General features: G+C 40.2%; 1 protein-coding gene across 10 annotated transcripts in view; it reads right to left on the minus strand.

The window, feature by feature from the left end:
• msi2b (musashi RNA-binding protein 2b) overlaps positions 1-18842 on the minus strand; it is a 345174-nt gene that overhangs the window by 87652 nt on the left and 238680 nt on the right. For all 10 annotated transcript variants that reach the window (XM_034683452.1, XM_034683446.1, XM_034683451.1 and 7 more), the window contains one exon: positions 8222-8304. In XM_034683452.1, coding sequence (XP_034539343.1) covers positions 8222-8304 — 83 coding nt within the window. The remainder of the gene's footprint in view (positions 1-8221; positions 8305-18842) is intronic.

An 18842-nucleotide genomic window follows, 5' to 3' on the forward strand; every position in this document is an offset into this window, starting at 1 on the left:
GTGTGAATTGTGTCCTACTTGACTCATTTATGAATGACGTTGTTCTCTCACGTCAGTTGTTTCATTGACAACTACTCACATGTTTTTCCCACGAACCTTCAGCAGGACAGCCTCCATGTGCTGCTTGAACACACAAGGTAAGTAGGTAAGATGAAGACTACTCTCATGCTCCGGAAACACTCCCCCTCATTTACAATGCTTAACCAGAAACGGACGTAGCTTTGTCTTTCTTTTTTAAACAGTGGAATATCTGATTCTGCACATACAACCACAAAGGCTACATTCATACTGCAAGGCTTAATGCTCAAATTTTTTGCTCAGATCCGATTTTTTGTTTGCCTGATCACATTACCATCTATAACATGACCTATATCCAATTCCAGTGTGAACTGCTCCGAACAGCCCCGCATGCGCAAAAGAACAGTAACAATGTCGTCACATACAGCTGTTTCACAAACATAAACACGGAGGAAGCCAGCATTTTCGCCTTTGTTACAAAGTTTTTGTCCAGTGGGAGCCGGAGAATGAATGACCAGGTGCGGAGGAGGTCAAGTCTAAAGAAAAAGAGAGCAAGATTGCTTGTTTCGGCTTTTTGCAGAGCTGCGGCTGCAATTACGATTGAAATGTATGTGGGTGTGGACACGGAGTCAGGAGAGGGGGGTCTGCAACGTTAATAGTTTCACAGAGACAGAGTTTATTCAAAACTTCCGGATGTTGAGGGCAACTTTCAATTACATGACGTGTAATGACGTGAAAGTATCAAATGCGCATCAAATCCGCCTTGGCCGCTCACACTGAGGTCACGTTGAAAAAAGTCAGATCTGTATCTGATTCAGGACCACATACGGAAGTGGTCTAAAATCTGATTTGAAAAAATCAGATTTGGGCCAGATTTGAGTGTTCACACTGCCTCTAAAAAATCTGACCTGGTCACTTGACCCCAAAAAAAAATCATATTTGGGCCACTTTTGCCGGCAGCGTGAACATAGCCTCAGTCTTCAAGGAACTCACGTTTTGCCTCTGCAGATGTGTTTGCAAGAGAGTTTGAGAATGAGCTCTTGCTTGCACTCTGCTCTTCTGTCTTTGTTTTGAGTTTTGGATTGTAGTTGATCATTGCATGTATGTCCTACAGGTCCAGTCAATCGTATGCTGACAAAACTTACAGAAAAGTTGCCCTCCCAATTCATGAAAGTTGTTTATATACTGATCTGCTCTGGACTTAGCACTTCGTGTCCCATTTCTTACATTTTTTGATGACTTTGACGTCTCAGGTGGCCTCTTCACCATTGGCTCTGTGTGTGTGTGTGTGTGTGTGTGTGTGTGTGTGTGTGTGTGTGTGTGTGTGTGTGTGTGTGTGTGTGTATGTGTGTGTGGGTGGGGGGGCGGGGGGGACGGGGGCGGGACTTGAGTCCCGCCCAATGTGAAAATAGGTCACATACAGACAGGTTGACGGGAGCTGCAGCGTCTGAAGTACAGTAGAGGCCCTGGACATAGTCTTTGTGTTTATAAAGCTCAGGCGCTGTAGTTTTGTGGGGAAAACACAGATTTTCATATAAATTCCCCAACTTTAATCAAATTCCATAATTTCTAGTTTATTTCGTTTTTCATTGTCAGTTTCCGGGATTCCGTCCGTACTTTCCGCATCTCAGAACTCATAGGGCCCTACATATAAGTGGCTGTCTGTATTATTCTCTCCCTCAGCACCTGGCAGAGAGGAAGGCTGTTCTCCTCCTCAGCACAGTAATTGGTTGGTTATGTCAGGAAGACACAGTGAGAAATTGACGACTAACAGAAAATTCCTCCCCCCTGTTGTGATTATTCGCTGCTGTTGAATATTAAAAATGACACATTAAAGAACATTACCTTGAAGCACTTGACTAAAACCAATGTGAGTCCATTTTAATGGCACACTGCGCGCTCATCAGAGCCAATACTTGATAGGTATTATTATGAATTAGCTGCGCGTGCATAACGGCAGCATGGGGAGAGATAGAGTGAGTCCTGTTAGAGTCCTTAACAAAAGGATTTTGAACCTCTCCTTAGGTGCATTAAGGTGCTGTCTTACTACAATATGATACACTTATTCATATAAAAATAAACCCAGAGGATGTGATGAGCTGTCACCCAAATCTTCTGCTTATCGATCTTCGCCTCAAAATATTTAACAGTTTCATGACCAGAGGCCAAATGTGAAAAGGTTTTTTGGATGTTTGGGTGACGATATACGTGTCCACACAAGCTGGGGTTGGTAGTCAGATTTAGATACACTTTTTGTTATACTGGTTAAACTGATCTTTATGTCCCGATGGCAATCAATACATAACGTGTCCTTGAAAAAGGGCGAAAAAAAGCCGCTCTCTACAACCGGAATAAACCTGGGAAAACACCAACCAATCACCGTCATTAGGGTCCAATTTATGAAACCAATCAAATTCTGTCCTGCCATTCTGCCCGCCTCCTGCTCGTACATTTCCCCAGCGTGCACTCCCTGTCCCCTGCCTCTGCTTCCCCTAACTCTACTGACTGCCCTTCTTGCTTGATGTCGGGCCCACCCCCTCTGACCCGATGAGGTGCTTTGCTCAGGACTGTAGTCCGGATCAGAGTCTAAAAAACTCTCACCACGGGGGCTCTGACAAACAAAAGAATTAATGACATTTAGTAAGTCCTACAGAAAATGTAGATGTATTGTAGCGTCCATCCGGACGCTGTAGGGATGACGAGCTGGTTCGTGAACACGTTGAGCTTTACTAACCGGTCACCGTCGGCCGTGATCACTCCAACCAACAAAGCAACAATCAGTGTTTGAATGAATGAAAAACTTCTCCTGCCTGTCTCTCCTCTCTCCCATTCGCTGTGAGTTGTGAGTACTAACAATAGCCATGTTTGTTTGTGTTTTTCACTTTCACAAGGACCGGTTTTGAATCAGTCACGATCATATGGTCGTGAATCAGCTGCGCTTGTGCATGTGAGCGAGGGCTTCGTTTTGGAGGAGCTCTGAGCGGCTCTGAGGGGAGGGGGAGGGGTTAGACGGCTAGCTTTAACAGAAGACATAAAGGTCTTTCTGCTGGAATGCTATAGACTCCATGTAGTATGACTAAAAAAATGTTCATTGTATATCTGAAACATCTTAAAGTTATGCACACAAAGCTTCTGACCATGTCTGTAATACAATATAAATGACTTTTAACACAACCCTAATCTACATACACAACACCTTGTATTTGTTTTAGTTTTCAGTAAAACAGTTGGGGAACTTTGGAACAGGTCAAGACGTAGAAATGACAGGAAATAACTCTGACTTCTTGTAGGTCTCAGCTCTAGCTGTGCATATCATATCGTGTCGTGTCGTGTCATGTCATATCATGTCATATCATATCCTATCGTATCATACAATGATATGGTTTAAAATAGTAAAGGGTAGACGTTTGTGGATGATATATTATGATATGTGTGTTTGCACTGCCAGCGTACCAGCATGTACTCGTTTGTGTGTACACATGATTTATACGTGTAAGCTACAGCTACAGGACAGCTTTCACAGTATAAACCATACTTTCACATCACACCTTTGCTCATGCTGCTCAATCTCCAGAGGTGAGGCCATACTAGGAGTCAGTGCAGCTGGTGGGGCAGGTTGAGAGCTTCTTGCTAAGCAGCGCCCTGTTTTTAATTATAAATGAGGCTGAACTCATGGTGACAGAGACGGAGTGCTCCTGAGAGTGAGGCCTCGCTGGCACCCGAACACAGGGTGATTGACCAAGTCACTAAAAGGTCCAGTCACTCACATGTGAGTGGGCATTGACCCCTCTACACTGCCACAGCCCTCATGAGAACAGGCAGGGAGAAGGTGGGCCTGCCCTGTACATCCAGCAGCCTCCCAAGTGGGGTGGAATTTCTGTCTGCATCAATTATTCAAGAGCCATCTTAGATAACACTCGCGGGCAGGATGGATGAGGTCTATTTCTGTATAGTACTTCATAAGGATGAAGACAGGAGGCATTTTTTATTTTGTGTGCCGGTGCTTCAGACAGCGTAAAACCAGTCCTCTCCTCTGTGCAGCTACGGTAAGGCCTGAAGTGTCTTTGAAAAATGCTCTTAACACACTCCACGCTATTTTCTCTTTGCAGACAATCCAACATGTCAGCACTTTGTAGCAGATCTGAGGGACACACACAATTCCTGCATCCTTGGGAATTTAATATATACTTGGTGTCACCTAAAGGAACCCTTACATCGGTGACAAAAGCTTCAGAAAACTGTCCAGTGCTTCCTCTTGTCACACTCTACTTTTCGGGAAAGGTTTCTGGGACCTCCAGCTAGGTCACATATATGTCCATATCAGTCATTCACCTTTAAGATTAACTCTACACAGCCAAGAAATACTGTAATTACAGTCACCTCATGGTTGATGCAATTTCTGGCTACTCTCATGATGGACAACACACATGTAAAGAAATGAAGGTGCCCTGTCAGAAAGCGTTATTTTATATGGTCCCTTACAAAAATTATATCAATATTCATTCTGATAAATTACAAAATGGTAAAAACCCTGAAGCTTTTCTGACTCTGAATTTGATAAAAACAATGACAGGAACAGTCATCGCTGTGACACATCAGCAAGTCAGATGTGTGTGCTGACTGTCGGATGATGCATCAGAGCTTAAATGTTGCTGGCAACATAAATAGCAGAGGATGTATAAAATAAATATAACCTATAATTTCTTCACTTCTATTCTAAATCCTCCCTTTGTATTAATAATTGCAGTTCCAATGCATAAACAGGCAGTACAATACAACCCACATGCACAAGAATAAATGGAAGTGAAGTGGTGTTATTCATCTTAAATACTCTAATGTCTTCATGCAAAAAAAACCCCAACAATGTGTTTGTTTTAAAACGGTACATTAACAGAAATTAATCCAACTGTACTACACAAACAGTAAATGATATTTTGCTGCTGATTTCGTAGATTTGTATTTCTGAAATTGAAACTTCCCTCAATGCATCTTCTACTCTGGATTTTTCCGATAGAGAGTCAGAAACTAGCAACTAGTGCAAGATTAAGGTTTGGAGGAATGGTGGTATAGGATAGGAAAATATAACAGACGCTGAAACAATGTAGTTAACGTTGTCAGCTTTACAGCAAGACACAATAAACTTCCTAATGATGGTTTTGAGGGTGAAAAGTAACGGAAAAGTCCTCGGGTTGATTATCCCAGATGATAAAAGCTTGCAGTTCATTGAAAACAAGGGATTCCACTGCCTGGTTGATCACTTCAAACACAGGTACAGTTTGACATCACGTAAAGAATTCTTTATGACTGCCATCGAGGTAATGTTTAACCAGTGGAATACTCTGCTGTGTCAGTTTGTTTGCAATGTTTCGTGACAATATTATTATTAAATGAGTGATTAATAAGATTACTGTCATTATGAGATGATGCCCCTGTTTCAAGATGATTTTTTTTCATTAATAGTATAAATCAAGTCCTGCTTTTTTCATAGAAAACAAAATAAGAGAAACACATTGAATAAAACAAAGTATGTTCCTTGGAACACCTTTTAAATAAAACTGTACTGCTACAATTTTTCCTTTTTCAGACAGTCTTTTTGAACGTGCCATTTTTAGACACAACAGTTTTTGCAGTCATATTTCTTGGCTGCTTGACAGTAGGTCAATTCTTCTGCTGCTTTAATAACCGTTATCTTAAAATCAGCATCTTAACTCTGCCTCAGTTGTTAAATAACTTGGTGGACATTTGAGTCACTCTGTTGCGGACGATCACTATGCCTCTCCATGTTTCATACCCCTGGCTCTGTAGTTGTGAGTGACAGCTAGCCACAGTCATGAAGGGTACACTAATTTTACCCCCCAAAAAATGGTGCCAAACACTTTTATGAAGGAATCATGGCATTCGAAAGTTGAGATGTGAATGTACAACACTGTATTTTCACTGTGTTGTTTTGTCCCTGTGCCTTCTCTGTGTGTTTTGTGTTTTTATCACGATGCAAGACTAATTTCCTACAGGGAACAATAGGAATTTAGTTGCAGTTGACAATTTGACTTCTGAAATTAATCTGTACCTCTGACCAGGTGCTGTCAGCTGGAGGAAAAAATGCCTTGGTTGACTCATTGTCTCAATATTGTGCTGTGGGCCAATGGAAATTGCTTAAAGAAAAATGACTTGAAAAATCAGTACCGATTACTACATCACTAAACAATAACATGGGCGACTATGTATTTGCATTCCTAATTAGCGCTGCTGTTTACAATCCAATTATTATCCAATTAGGACTTCTTACAAAGAGGCTGTGGGATGGACTTACACATGCAGCTAATTTTTCTCTGAGGTAAGCACCAACGAGGGACCAAGGAACAACATTTGTATGAGTATATGAACCTGAGAGGTTTATATATATATATATATATCAAGTGGCAACCTCCGGTCTCAAAATATGAAGCCCATGCGGAATGGTTATAAACTGCAATTCATCAAGCATCCGCTTGGGGCTGGATGCAGAAACACCGGAAACCACATAGACACCAATTCAAAAAAGACGATCTTTGCAACAAAAATAAACATGTTTACAGCCTGGTTAAAAAAAAAGCTTAGGTGTGTGTAGCTAATTTCTCTATATAGCTGTTGTCTTGGAGGCTCAAAGCCCGCCTCTTTACCTCACACTAAGTTCAGCATTGCCAATATGGCTCCCGCCAACAATTGGCTTCAAAACTGGCTCAGGATGGGTGATATCATGGATACTACGTCCATTATTTATACAGTCTATGATGTACAGTTGTGCTTATAAGTTTACATACCCTGGCAGAATCTGTGATTTTTTTGGCCATTTTTCAGAGAATATGAATGATAAGAGAAAAAAAAAAATCACTCATGGTTAGTGGTTGGGTGAAGCAATTTATTGTCAAACAACTGTTTACTCTTTCTATACCATAATGACAACAGAAACTACCCAAGAAATCATAAATTCTGCCAGGGTATGTAAACTTATGAGCACAACTGTATATATATATATTTATATTTACATATATATATATGTGACCAAATATCCTTGTAAGTATTTGTCATCAAATATCTTTAATAAAAATAGCTCTTGGCAGCATGGGCAGCAATTTTTATGCTCAGGCCTGTTCATTGATGCTTCACGTATGCCTGATTTTTCTGTTTCCTCAAAGTGAGATGCCTACATGTCAAAGGATCACAGACATTTGATTGTGACAGAATATCTTCCAGCTATTTCTGTCACATTCAGGCTTCCTTTTATTTTTTGGTTGCAGTCCTGAGCTTGGACTGCGATGCTGAGCAGAGACACGCAGGGATGTATACCAGGGTCATATGTGACCTGGGCCGGTCCCTGGTGAACACGGTTCTACTACACTGGTCCTGTCAGTCACATAGCCAGTCAGTCAGTTTGAGGGGAAAAAAGGCAGGGAGGGAGAGAAGACACACAGCGAGGGGAAGACCCAACGGCCGTAAGACAAGAATTCCCTGCAGTCAATCACAACCCACAGAACCGCTCAAATGATGCAGGATCTCTCCAGAGGCCTGCAGGGTGGAACGGGGCGAGGGAGGAACCTAATGTTAGTCTCTCTTAAGTTCCTGTCAATTATCATAAGTGACGTGATGACTTAGAAAAGCACTTTTGAACTCTGCGAGGTGCTCCAAGCTGACCATATTACTGGTGTAAATAAAACAAGCTTCACTGGGACTCTGTGGAAGGTGTTAATCCCTGACTAATGAACTCTGCCTCTGCCAGTGGCTTCCCTGGACATCTCCACCTGTGTGTGTGTGTGTGTGTGTGTGTGTGTGTGTGTGTGTGTGTGTGTGTGTGTGTGTGTGTGTGTGTGTGTGTGTGTGTGTGAGCGTGCATGTGTATGAGTGTGTGTGTGTTAGGGGATTCAGAAAGAGAGGGACAGGCTCCACTCTCCCGTCCCTCAGCCTGACAGGCAGAACTCAGGCACACAATTTCACGCTTTGTGGGTAGTACACACCACTGCTTTCCCATCCCTGAGACCCAGAAACCCAGGGAGTGTGTGTGTGTATTTAAGTGTGGGCATGAGTGTGTGTGTTAGCCTGTGTATATGAACATGAACACACACATACACACACACCACCCTCTGCTATTAATACGAGGGAAAGTAGAAATCAAATATTAATCCTTCAACGCCCACCTGGAATTGAAAAAAAAAATGAGTGGACTTACCATTTTGTTATTGATTTCATGAAAATGAATTTCACAGACTTTCTCTACGATGTCTTCACTCTCAAAAGTTATGAAACCAAATCCTATGCAAGGAGAAACAGAGAAGGGGAAGGGGGGGAGAGAGGGGGAGAGAATGAGTTAGTGGTGAGTCTTAAAAAAACTCAAAGAAAATGCAGCACAAGATGGGACATTATCAAGGAGCCACATCCAGAAACTATGCAAGTACATCTGTGGAGATTGGCTCGGGCATGGAAAAGAACAAGTGAACAAGACAGACATTGTCCTCTTTAAATCAGGAATATGATGAAATCTGCCACATTATTAAGGGCACTCGAGGACCTCTTCTACAAAGAGAAGATGGAAAAACAGCACAAAGCTTATTTAATGAGATTCAGGGAGCCAAGGCCCGAGCATCTGAATTTCATTAAATGCATTTTGTGTTCTTTTTATTGAAATTTCACTGTATAACAAGCTCTCGTTTTTATGTAAATGCAGGCCTTAGAGTGAATGCATCGTTGACAGTGGGATTTTCATGCCATATTTATAGGATAAAAGCTTAACCCCTCTTTTAAACACAAAGACGCAGAGACAAGATGGTTGCAGACTTTTGAACACAAGTGGATTGGAATGCTCTCCTCTGTGTTTTCGTGATGATGCACAAAGCAATCGAGCTTCTGTATGAGCTGTGCTTGAAAGGAAAACTGATATTCTATTACTTTGGTAAAAAAAAAAAAAAAAAAAAGAGGAAACAGCTCAAAAGAGAAACAGTTAGTGAATAAAAGCAGCAAGTGGGACTGAAAGAAGATGAGTTTCTTTTCAAAATGGCAAACACCCTACGATGGAGCACAATCACCTCGGATTGAGCTTAAACAGCTGTCACTACAGACAACAAGTCATCTGACTCACACACACACACGCAAAAGCACACACGCACGCACACACACACACACACACACACACACGCACACAATGCAGAAACAGCATCAATCTATTATCGCTGATGTCAGAGGATACAGTAAAAACAGTCATTGAACCACCAAACATCAAAAAAGCGCTGATACACCGATGACATCCAACATTTCAAGTATTGCTTATTGAGCTGAACTATGTTGAATTTTGAGCTTTTTTCATTTTAGTTTGGACAAACTCGTGTGTTCATGCATCAGCTCGCAGACTTTGTGCTTCCAATGGACTCAAGGACAAAACTCAAAGTCAAAGATTCAGACTCAAACAGAGACATGAGTATACAGTAAGATATTTAACTTTAGCATTTCTACCATCAATTAAAGGTTTTTTCACATGTAATGCATCTGCTGTTTATTTTCTCAATCGATGCATTAGTTTTTGTTCTATAAAATGTCGAAGTTAGAAATAGGGGAACTGTAGGAGCAAAACCAACCAATGTTTTCATCTCTTCAACTTTAGAACAAAAAAAATGCCCCTTAATAACCTGTGAATAAACGTTTAATTGGCCAATGGCTAAAGCTCTAGTTCATGCCAAGGCAGTTTTCTTTAGCTGCAAATAATTCGGCACTTGCCAAGATTTCAATTCTTAGATTGAGACATGTTTGATGAATTACCTTGTTTTTATAGTTATTTACTTGTTTTTAACCTTTGTTGTACGGTTGAATCTTAAATTGATTATAAACATGTCTTTTTTGTCTCAATTAGCCTGGGAGTCTTAAATTGAGCGAATGACTGTTAAAATAAGCTGCATTGGTTGTCTCACCTAAAGTCTCATCAAAGTAAAACTTGTTTCTAGATTGAGTAACAACTTCAAGTTGCTTGGTTTAAGAATAACACATAAGACATGTATTCAAGACACAATTCAGCTTATCTTATTGATTGCTAATTTTTCTGCTGTGCAAAATGCTAATATATTTGTTTTGGTTTTGCTCTACAGACTGTTTTAAATGTCTTGAAGTATGCATCAACCCTGAGCCACTATTAATAGTGTTCTTGATGTTATATGTTGTTAATCAGGACATTTCATAAATGTTGCCAGTAATCCAGCTTGCTGTTGTGGTTTCTGTAGAAACATTTAAGAGGTATATTGTAAGAATAAGAACTGGTTTAAAGATTTTAGTTTTTGTTTAAGATGGATAAGAGTTTATTTTAAGATGAGCAAGCTTATATCAAGAAACAGCATTATCATAGTTTTCTAACTTACATTTTTTTACTTAAATTGGTGTTTTTCTTGTCCCCAGGCCTTAGTTTGCTCAACTTAGGTATAAAAATAAATAAATGAGATTTTCTTTGCTTATATTCAGTATATTTCACTTATAACTGTGCTGAGCCTCTGCTGCTAACTAGACAACTCACTGCAAACATTACCACCTCACCATTAACAGTGTTGTCATAAAGTCTATATCTCTCGCTAGCATTTTCTCTGCTCCTCCTCCCCCTCTAAAAAGACTCTTCAGTTCCTTCTTCTCCCGCAGAACATCTCCAAAGAGACTCATCAAAAGAGGGGTTTGAAACCTAATGTGTGAGCTGATTAAACACCGACAACATCTGATCTGATGAGATTTTATGAGACAGAATATCAATTTCCACTGAGACATCTCAACACCGAGCTGTGGCGACACACGTGTGATGTGTGTGAGTGTGTGGGGGGGGGGGGACGACATGGGACTGATGATGAAGACAGGCAGAGCTGTAGGGAAGGAGGGGGCTGCACCCTCTTCTCCTCCACACTCCACCTTCATGCCGGCACGAGGAGCACTTTTGACAACCAACAAATCAACCGCCAGGAGTTATTTGTCACGGAGGAGTGTAGGTAGACTCAGAGTAGAGTATAGGGGGGAAAAAGAAGTGAGAAAAAGGTGGGGAAAAGAGAGGGGGAGGGGAGAAAGACAGAAAAAAAAAAGTGACAGGGATAGAGGTTAACACACGTGCCCCTGTCGCCACACTCCTTCCTGCTGCTACAGGCAGCTCCTCCATCAACTGACAGGACATTTTCTACTGCACCATTATATCCACCCGGGGTCAGGGCCAAGCCACAGCGCCACACATACCACCAGCAGGGCTCCTCCACCCATGACAGGATCTGTTTAAATGAACAAAAATACATTTTCTGTGGTGTAAACTACTACTGGAATGTGTCCTGTACACAAAAAACACCCCTATTTTTCCTCTTCCCTTGGCTGAACACGCACCTCCTCCTCCGACTGTCTGAACCTCTGGCCCCCCCATTGCAGCGCACTCCTTTTGCTCTTCTGTCCTATTTTACAGCCTTTACAGACAATTACATGCCACAAAATAGCACCAAACACAAGCATTCCTCTCCCCATCCTTCTTCTGCGGGGTGTGAGCAGAGCCAGATTGTTCGTATTCATCCCAGCTCTTCTTCTTTTCTCTTCCAACTATCCACACATGGCGGGAAGCTGACCTCCACCAGACTATTAAAGACTGTCAGCAGTGACAGACAGAAGGAGAGAGGTGTCAACGCACTCACACACTCGAGAACCTTCTCACGGCTTAAACAATAGCCTGTAAATGGAAACACATGGAAGTCTGGGCGGTAAGGCTGGTAATAGGTGTTGTGTGGCTACTGGCCGAGGCCTCTTGGCTGCACTCACTCACACTTATTAGCGAGAAGCCGAGCTCGGCCTCATCTCATCGCTCCACAGAATCGGCGGGGAGCCTGCTTTCACGGCCTTTTACCAGCTTCATCATACTCGCTCTTTATTTCACACTCATTTCAGGTTTCTCTGCTTCTGTTGCTTCAGTGCTTTTCACCCGTCTTACCCCAGCACCCCCCGCCCCCCCAACCAGGAAAAGAAAAAAAAGCTGATTCTGCCAGAAACAGATAACGTAAGAACTTGCAAATTGATGCAGCAGAGTTGACTTTGACTTGAAAAGTGGTGTCGCAGCTTTAAATTAAGAGTGGTTGAAAATACTTCACAGGACTCTCTAATGTGTTAATCAACGATGTAAAGTGTGCTTAATTGCTTCTCTTACATTTTTCCTTTTGATGCCTGACAAGACTTCAATATGCACAACAGAGATATTTTCAAGAATGACGTGCTTTTATTTTAAAATCACACTATCATTCAGTTACACGTTCAGCTTTTTATCTCAATGAGCTAGAAGAAACTCACAGGTGTGGAAGTAAAGGCAGACAAAGTTAAAGTTATAAATTAACCACTGTTATAGAAAGCAGACACTCCCTTCTACCTACAATCTGCAGTTAGATTTACTACAGTATGTACATGACGCGTACAGTTTGTGTTATCAGTTATATACCAAGCATATACCTAGTGCTCATTACCAAGACGTTTTTAGGGCAATGCTAACGGAATCAAAAGAAAGAGTATCTTTGAAAGACGGTTTCTTTCTTAAAAAGCTGTGATAAGAGCTTTTTTCTTCTGACATCTGTCTAGGGATATATATTTTACTTGGATACAAAAGAGGATACATCCAGCACACAGGTGCATGTTCTCTTTTGTGGTCAACTGTTTACGGCGTGTTTTGCTGTACATAGACTTATCACAAGAACACACTACAGATACCCATGCATTCATGTAACTGATAAGTCCATATATCAATATGTGTATTTATCTACTTATCTTAGACTTTGTGACTGTGAGGAACCTCAAATGCAGTTGTGTTGTTGAACACACATGGAATCTGGCAATTCAAAATATTTCACTGCTTCCTGCACTCAAAGAAACAATTTGTTGGGTGAACGTAATAAAATTCTGGAAAGAATTTCCACCTAATTAAAATGCTTTCATTTAGCGAGACACAATTTTATTGAACCAACTAATTGTAAATATGTTGAGTGAACATAAAGTATTGATGTTACCGTTACTTATTTGCAATGTTTGGGTCCAACTTAATTTTGAATGGTATAATAACACTAACTAATCATGCTGACTGAACAAAACTAAACTAAGTTCAATCCATCCATTATCTTGACCGCTTATCCCGTTCAGGGTTGCGGGGAGCTGACTTCGGGCGGAAGGCAGACAACTATTTACGCGCACACACACACCTACGGGCAATTTAGAGAGACCAATTGGACTGGTGAGCATGTTGTCGTGTTAAAACTACATGAATTAAAAATGTTCAACCACTAAACATGAATTAATACAACAGAAGCTACATGTTGTACTTATGTTGATAAAACAGACACCCATGTTGCTTTTTTGAGTGTGACTCAACAGTAACTGAACAGACAATAAACAGTAAAAAAAAAAAAAATGGAGGGCGGCCTGGTCACTTTCAGAATAAAAGCCTGTTTTTGACGATGCATTAGCTACAGTAAGACGAAGGCTAATGTTAGAATTACAGTTGTGCTCATAAGTTTACATACCCTGGCAAAATTTGTGTTTTTTTTTGGCCATTTTTCAGAGAATATGAATATTAAGAAAAAAAAAAATTTCACTCATGGTTAGTGGTTTGGTGAAGCAAATTTTTTATCAAACAACTGTGTTTACTCTTTTTATATCATAAAAACAACAGAAACCAAGAAACCATAAATTCTGCCAGGGTATGTAAACTTATGAGCACAACTGTAAATCGTCTCACAGCTGACATCAATGTTAAACAAATGATTTGTAAGATTCCTTTATACAATACAAAAATCAGGTATACAGCAATGTTGCATTAAAACAGCATTTTCTTTCTTTACCTCACTGTAAATTCAGAGGAAAGGACTGCCAAGGGCCTCTTTAAATACATTTTAAATACATTGTGCTCAAAATGTTTTCTAACTGCAGCTGTTGTAGTTGTCTTGAAACTTGGACAAGAGCCTCCTTGTGTTTTCTATGACTTTGTGCTGCACTTGTCCTACGCAAGTAGTGCTATGTTCTGCATCCTACCGCACGGTGAGCTAAGAGCTAATTTCTTATCATTTCAAGGTAGCTTAATGCTTCAACACTAGGGCTGTATATTAGTCCTGAATAATAGTGCAGCTAATGAGAGGAGCCTGCTGCTGAGAGCGAGGAAATGTCACAACCTGAAGGAAGTGTCAGCCATGTCCTCTGGGGCACAGCATGAAGGGAAAGACGCCCCCCTATTGAGCAATGCACACACATACATGCACAAACACAGAGTGTACATGCATATGAACACATACTGTGTATGTACACATAGCCGCTAGGACATAAGTGCATCCCTCCTGCAGTTTCAGCTGCTCATCCTATTCTCCCCCCACTAAATTGTATATCCTGTCATAATGAAGCGTGATCAAACCTTTACCTGTCCAATCAGGTAGGAGTCTATATGCAGCCAGTTCCTGCTCTGCCTGCTCTTCCCATACGTCTACATGCTCTGGCCTCCAATTCTCATCTTCTTGTAATGCAGGAGAGCAGACAAAGGCAGTCCGAACACCCACGGCACAGTTAGAGGCCTTTGATCAGTATTTCCGTCTGCTATTACTAGAGATCCAGAGCCCCGGGCGTTAATCTCCTGTTTAATACAGTTAACGCAGTGAACTCTCTAACAGCAGAGGGCACGTACAGCCGAGCAAAGAGAATGGAAAATGAAACACTCAAAGTAGAAACAGCTTATTTCTCACATTTTGCGTTCTTTATCAAAGAAAGGGCTGGAAACACTGAACATACTGTCGTGCATCAGAAATGTGTTTGGAAAACATATATCTTGTCAACACTACACAGGAAAAGCTTTGCAGTTAACAACAAGTGTGAAAATCCCCCGCAGAAAAACAAGGCTTTTAAGTGATTGTTTTGGTCCTTATTGCATCTATCAGAACAAGGGTGCACTGTTTGGTCTGGTACATGAAGGTCGAGCTTCCATTCCTCTTATAATGTGTTAAAAAGAGCAGAAATGCAAGCATACAGCTGTCATTTCAGATCACTTATACCATTGGGCCTATATATTCCACATACAAAATAAATATGTATAATGAATTAATACCATTATTCTGCAAGGATCAACTCATCAGCTGTACCTGCTGTAAACACTCCTTTGATTTTTAAAATCAAATAAAACCCCAGGCTGTGTTTTTTTATTATAAACAAGACACAGAGAGGTAAAAAAAAAAAAAAAAAACAGGCAGGCACAGAGATGAACAACTTAATTTGATTGCTTGGATTGTAAATTCAATCCCTGAAGTGTGCAGTACAATGAGCTACAAATGCTGTTTAAGACAAGACAACGCTCAGAAAATTAGACTTGGGATGTTGTTGCTTAGACTCACATCATAATTACAGTCTCTGCTTTGATGCATTTCTCCTACTTCAATGTGTACCTGTACTATTTTGAAGGATTTGGATGAATTTCAATGATCAGATTGGAATAAAAAAATTACTTACACACTTAACTGGGATGTATGAGTATATATCAGACCACAAGCGTAATGTTTGAAGCTTAGTTTATGAGTGGCATTGTCCATAAGCAGCATGGGTCTATGGCACAGTTTAGTAAAGAAAACAGAAGAAAATTGGCAATTTCTATTTATCTTATTAATAGGACAAAACAACTAGTCCTAACTGAACTCTCGATTGAGACACTATTTGTGTCTTGACTAAATGAAAGTGCATGAGTGCAAAAAACTGCGGTTCCTCCAGTATCCACTAGAGGCTGGCTCCAAAAGCTAAGAAAGCTCCATTGAAGCCTATATTAAAATGCATATTTGGACATTCGATTTTAACATGTTTAAAGACTGGTACATAAAAAACAGTTTTGGTCTCTATAACTAATTCCTTTATTTGTAACCACAGTATGGTGGAATAGTTTGTCTTTTTAAGCAGGATAATAAGGAGCATTGCTGATTTGACCGATAGGTGGGCATACAGTTGTGCTCACAAGTTTACATACCCTGGCAGAATTTGTGTTTTTTTTTGGCCATTTTTCAGAGAATATGAATGATAAGAGAATTTTTTTTTTCACTCATGGTTAGTGGTTGGGTGAAGCAAATTTTTTATCAAACAACTGTGTTTACTCTTTTTATATCATAAAAACAACAGAAACTATCCAAGAAACCATAAATTCTGCCAGGGTATGTAAACTTATGATCACAACTGTATGTAGCTGTCTGCTAGGCGGCAAGGCTATGGTCTCAACTCTACCTCTTTGCTGGTTCCTAGATAAGTTGAAGATAGTTGGCTTAAGCATTCCCAATATGGCTGACACCATCTTTTGGCTTCTTAACACCTCTTCAGAAACCAATGGGTGATGTCACTAAGGTCATGTCTATGTTTTTTATTTATTTATTTATTTTTTAAGTTATATTTTTGGCCTTTTTGTTTTTATTTTATAGGACAGCTGAAGAGAGACAGGAAATGTGGGGAGTAGAGAGTGGAGGAGGACATGCAGGAATTGGTTGACCGGCCGAGAATCGAACCGGCAACCCCTGCGACGAGGACAGTAGCCTCTTTACGTGGGGCGCTTAGACCGCTAGGCCACCAGCGCCCCTCAAGTCTATGTTTTATATAGCCTGGGGTCTTTCCTTCCTCAAAAAGGGGTCAACAGATATCATTAATTTCTCAAGGTCGATACTGATGCCAATTAATATAAGTTCATGAGTGCGATAACTGGTATTTGGAATTAATATGCATTTACAGTAAAAATTCAATCTTTCAGTCAGAATTAAGATTTTGGACCTGTCATTCATTAAACTAGGCTACGTAATTTCTAATTACTACAGATGAATATATGCAACACCAATAAAGGTGAGGTTTTATCCCCGAATACTGTATACCCGTTACAGTTGATGTATGTATTAACCAGTTGTACAATAAGTAAAAGTAACAGTAGTTGTTGGCTGGATTTTAGTTGAGACAGAGTGGTGAGTGAAAACAGAACAAGATGTATAGACACACCCGCAGCCAAAGTAGCCCACTTTTTAAATCATTCATTTCATCAGCAATCTGCCGAATGTCATCCAATGATGATCAGCCAGGCTGATAATAAGTCGACCCCTAAATTCTGTTAAACAGCAGCCGAGTCAAGACTCATTCAAACAAAAAACTTGCCTAACATAAACTTTTACCAATCAGTATCAAATTATCAATACGTACTTTAACTATAGACTGAGTTAATTAATGATTAAGAACAGGTTAATTTACCAGAAGAGCATATTTGGAGTTAAAAAGAAAATGATTAGAAAAATGTAATTCTGAGCCAGTAAAGGACTGAAGTACCAGAGTTTGTTTCCAGGAAAAAACAACAGAATAAAAATATTCAGTGAAACTTTATGACTTACTGAACAGATTTACTTTTAAAGGATGACCTAATGCTTCTGAGCGCATGTTCATGTGTGCCCTAATTTTCCAGGTGAGTAACAATACAAAGCATAGCTTAAGGCCATATTGAATAATGTTAATGAACACTGCTTAGTGTCTGACTCATCTACTGAAGCCCTGTTAGCTCTAATATTAATCAAATGAGCCATCAGCCTTAGCTAGCAGAGTGTCAACACTGTAATGTAGTGTTATAGCCAGAGTGCTTCGCAGCTGCTGTTCTTTTAGAGAGGACGTTTTATCATAGGAAGCTTAAGGTTTAGTTTGTTGAGGAGAGTATGTTGTGTTCAGGATTCGAGGCTCTGATGGTAAAATGACTGAAAATAACATGCTGTGAGTAGGTGTACAAAAACAAAAACACTCTCAGGACTGACACAATTTTAATCTGTCTTTGAATTTCTCGATCCTTATTTTGACCACAAGAAAAGGGTAATTCTTTTTGGGCAGGTGTCTGCATGAGCGAGCATCAGGTTGTAAAAGTACCAGCATAAAATTGGGTCAAAATTACCTCTATTTGTGTTCCACTTTGAGAATCAGCAGCTCTGAGGCTTTTAAACGCTGCAACTTATTAAGTTAGACAACATTTTAAAGGACATCTCATTACAGATCACCGAGAAATGTCAGAGGAGCTTTTCATAAACACGATGAAATAAAGCAACAGGCCAGTGAACAATTAGATGGAAACAGTGTGATTGTAAATTGATGTAATTAGATTTCAATGTGATTGTTGTTTTCTTCATGCTTGGCCTTTTTCCATTTTATGACGCCCCAGTGAGTTTGTACTTATCGGTTCACAAGCACTTGTTTGGACATATTTTTTTGGGAAAAATCTGGGCAATCAATTAGATTTCTTAATTCATTTTGATTTTCTGCAAATTAAAGACACCCCCCAACACTGAAAAAAAAAACAGGTTACAGAAAAACAAACTGCCTTTCCTCAAATTACCCGAAGCAAACAAAACCAGGGTGCAGTGCAACATACTTTTCTTAATATGTGGAGGCAGTTTTGCATCTTCCCTCCTACTTTGGGACCATAATGGTCTCTTGAATGGATGGATCCTCTGCATGCTTTTACTAAAGACTACAGCTACATCCATATATAACAATATTGCTGCTTCCTCTGCATTTTCTGCAGAGCAATTGGGCTCAGCATGCACGCTGAGGGAACTAGTTTGTCTGTGCCTCTATGTAGGTCAGCTTTCAGAGTTGGCCATCAATTTCCACTGTCCTACTTAAGGAGACACCCCGTCTCTGTACAAACACACAAATCCACCAACACATATTAATAACATTAGCATCACATATGGCGACTTTAAACTGGACTCGTACCATACTGCTAATCTAATTCATGCTTCTAACAACCAACTCTTTTCATACCTACAACAACACTTTCTTGTTATAGCTGCTAT

The sequence above is a fragment of the Notolabrus celidotus genome, chromosome 5 (genome assembly GCF_009762535.1).
Source record: "Notolabrus celidotus isolate fNotCel1 chromosome 5, fNotCel1.pri, whole genome shotgun sequence".
Classification (NCBI taxonomy): domain Eukaryota; kingdom Metazoa; phylum Chordata; class Actinopteri; order Labriformes; family Labridae; genus Notolabrus; species Notolabrus celidotus.